Source organism: Aplysia californica, unplaced genomic scaffold (genome assembly GCF_000002075.1).
Source record: "Aplysia californica isolate F4 #8 unplaced genomic scaffold, AplCal3.0 scaffold00123, whole genome shotgun sequence".
Taxonomy (NCBI): domain Eukaryota; kingdom Metazoa; phylum Mollusca; class Gastropoda; order Aplysiida; family Aplysiidae; genus Aplysia; species Aplysia californica.
Genome location: NW_004797393.1, coordinates 1,239,734 through 1,242,425, shown reverse-complemented (window position 1 = coordinate 1,242,425; position 2,692 = coordinate 1,239,734). Strand labels below are relative to the sequence as shown.

At 42.9% G+C, this 2,692-nt stretch overlaps 1 protein-coding gene across 2 annotated transcripts in view; it reads left to right on the top strand.

The window, feature by feature from the left end:
- Positions 1 to 2,692, top strand: part of LOC101862640 — a 21,200-nt gene that overhangs the window by 16,150 nt on the left and 2,358 nt on the right. For both annotated transcript variants that reach the window (XM_035969180.1, XM_005096228.3), the window contains exon 5: positions 2,262 to 2,345. In XM_035969180.1, coding sequence (XP_035825073.1) covers positions 2,262 to 2,345 — 84 coding nt within the window. The remainder of the gene's footprint in view (positions 1 to 2,261; positions 2,346 to 2,692) is intronic.

Here is a 2,692-nt window from a genome sequence, read left to right as displayed (position 1 = left end):
CCCTACCTACCTACCTACCTACCTACCTACCTACATACACAAACACACACACACACACACATACACACACACACACACACACACACACACACACACACACACACACACACACACACACACTCATAATATGCGCACCCACAAAACAGCGTGCTGTTTCATTCAAATTACAGAGTGTGCCATGGCATTTTTTTTTTAATGTCCTTTGTTAGCAGCTTTCTTTTCCTTTTGAGGCTTTTTTCATGAATAAGAAAATATAAAATGTCACTTTTTTGTTTCGTTATGTTACGTTGGCATTATAAACGTAAAATCTGTTTATCTGATTTTCAAGGTTCAACTGTATCAACAATGATTGTTTTACTTTCTTTTTTTTTCTTTTTTACAAAAGACTTTTGTTATTTTTTAATACTTATCTATTTCACTGAAACTGTGAAATCAAATTGAACTACGGAACAAGATCATTGACTTACGCCTTCAAGATTCAACAAATATTTTATTTTTACAAAGACATTTGGTACTTTGGACTGCTCGTCAATTTCACTGAAACAGAAATCAAATGTAATTGGAACTGCTGCTTCCTCTTTCCTCGTCTTTACTATCGTCATTTTTCCTCTACTTCTTTTGTATGTGTGTCACTCTCTTGTGAACTGCTATTTCCGGGATGCCTTGATAGGCGAAGCAGGCTTTGCGCTGTTGAGGCTAGAGAGGTGAGCAGAGTAAGCCTGATTCCCCGTTTGGGCTTCTCTGTTGACATCAAGGATATTACAAAACTGTACAACCTTACTGGTTGACCTCCACCACTTGGCGTTCATATGACCGTTTGCAAGTTTGTGATATAGGGGTTCTCGTGGACTAGAGGTGCGTTGTTCGCTTCCCATTCAATAGGTCCCGGGTTCGAAACCTGGCAGCGACGGAACGATTTTCTTCTCTAAATGAGTTTTCCCTTTTGTGCTTTCATGCTCTTTAATCATGTTCTGTTGTATGCTTTCGTCTCCACTTTCTGCTCCCCCCTCCCCCCTCCCCCCTTCCCCCTCCTCTGGGCTTCCCACTCTTTCTTCTGCCTTTCTGATACTACACCTTGGCTCCTTCTTACAGCTATCTTTCAGCCACACCCCTGATCTCAGGGTAGGTAAGATCTAACGATTAGCCGTCTCTGATAAAGACGGGAAAAAAAACTCGAAGGTCCCGTGTTTACGTTGCGCACGTTAAGGATCCCTTGGTGGTTCTATAATCGATAAAAGTAAGCTTTGGCCACCATCCTAGCAAATTTCAAAATTATTGAATTCCTACCAAATTGAACATGCTTAATTAATGTGTCTCGCGAGCTCATCATAATATGACCTTATATGCAGTTGTGAGCACCGAAACACACTTACCAACTTACTTGGTTGGAGATTAGGCATCATTGCAGGCGGCACAATGCCATAGCTGCTCCTCCCTCCTCTCCAGGATCCATGAAAGGGTCTGCTTGCTGATCGTGCCCGTTTTCGGCTGGTTGGATATTCTGGCTTTTCCACGCAGGTTGCTGTCTCTCCCCGACCTTCTAGAGACACCAACTTCCCTTCGTCTTTCAATTGTGTGTGATGTGGTGCCTTTAACTTCTCTGTGGTCGTTGACCCATGCTGTCAATGTTGCCATGACTGTTGGTGGATCTAATTGCATGGTGCCGCCAATCTCAGCCTGGCCGGCCAGCTTATCAGCACGTCCATTGACTTGAACTCCTGCATGACCAGGGGTAAAGATCCATACAATCCTTATACACTTACCAACAAAAAAGATGAATAAATAAATATGTAAAAATTGTGGTATACGTTGTCTCCTTTCACCTCCTTTCTTGCTCTCAAGCAGTGTTCTGTCGTCTGCTTTCGTCTCCACTTTCTGCCGCACCCTCTCAGCTCCTTTGCCCTCTCCTCTGGGCTCTTGGCTCTTTCTGCAGCCTTTGTACTGTACTCCTTGGCTCCTTTTTACTGCTGTCTTTCAACCACACCCCTGATCTTCTGGTAGGAAAGATCTACACCTAGCCTTCTCGGACAAGGGCGAAAAATCTCGGAGGTCCCGTGTGCAAGTTGCGCACATTAAAGATCCCTTTGTGGTCTAAAATCGATAAGAGTAGGCTTCGGTCGCCACCCGAGCAAAAACAATTCCTGCCTACTGAAAATGTTTAATGTGTCCCGCGCGCTCATATGACCTTATGCAGTTGCGGCGCCGTATGCGTAAAACAATTAGACTTATCCTATTTTTTTTAAATACGTTGTCTTCCTCAGCTGCGGCGAATGAGAAAGTGACATATCTTACGGATAAAGCGGTGGAGTCGCGGCACCAACTGGAGCAGGTGGAGGCAGAGAGAGGTGAGATGTTCAGGAGCAATCCTGACACACAGACTCAGTAGTAGGCTGCTGCAGTTCTTTAGATCAGCGTCACGAGGACTCCTAAAAAATAAGATAAAATAAGATGAGATAAAGGATAAGACAAAATAAGATAAGATAAGATAATTCTCTATTATCCCAGAGGGACACTTTTCTTGGCTGTACAGGACCATAAATACTCGTGAAGGTTATACATGAAAATTTAAAAAATATATTACTCTCATTAATATTTAACATGTAAAAAGAAGCAAAAGCGTAAAAATGGATCCAAAATTTGAACATCTGTTAAGAGCATGGTCGTCATTGAGCAGCGCCATGTAGTATGCCCC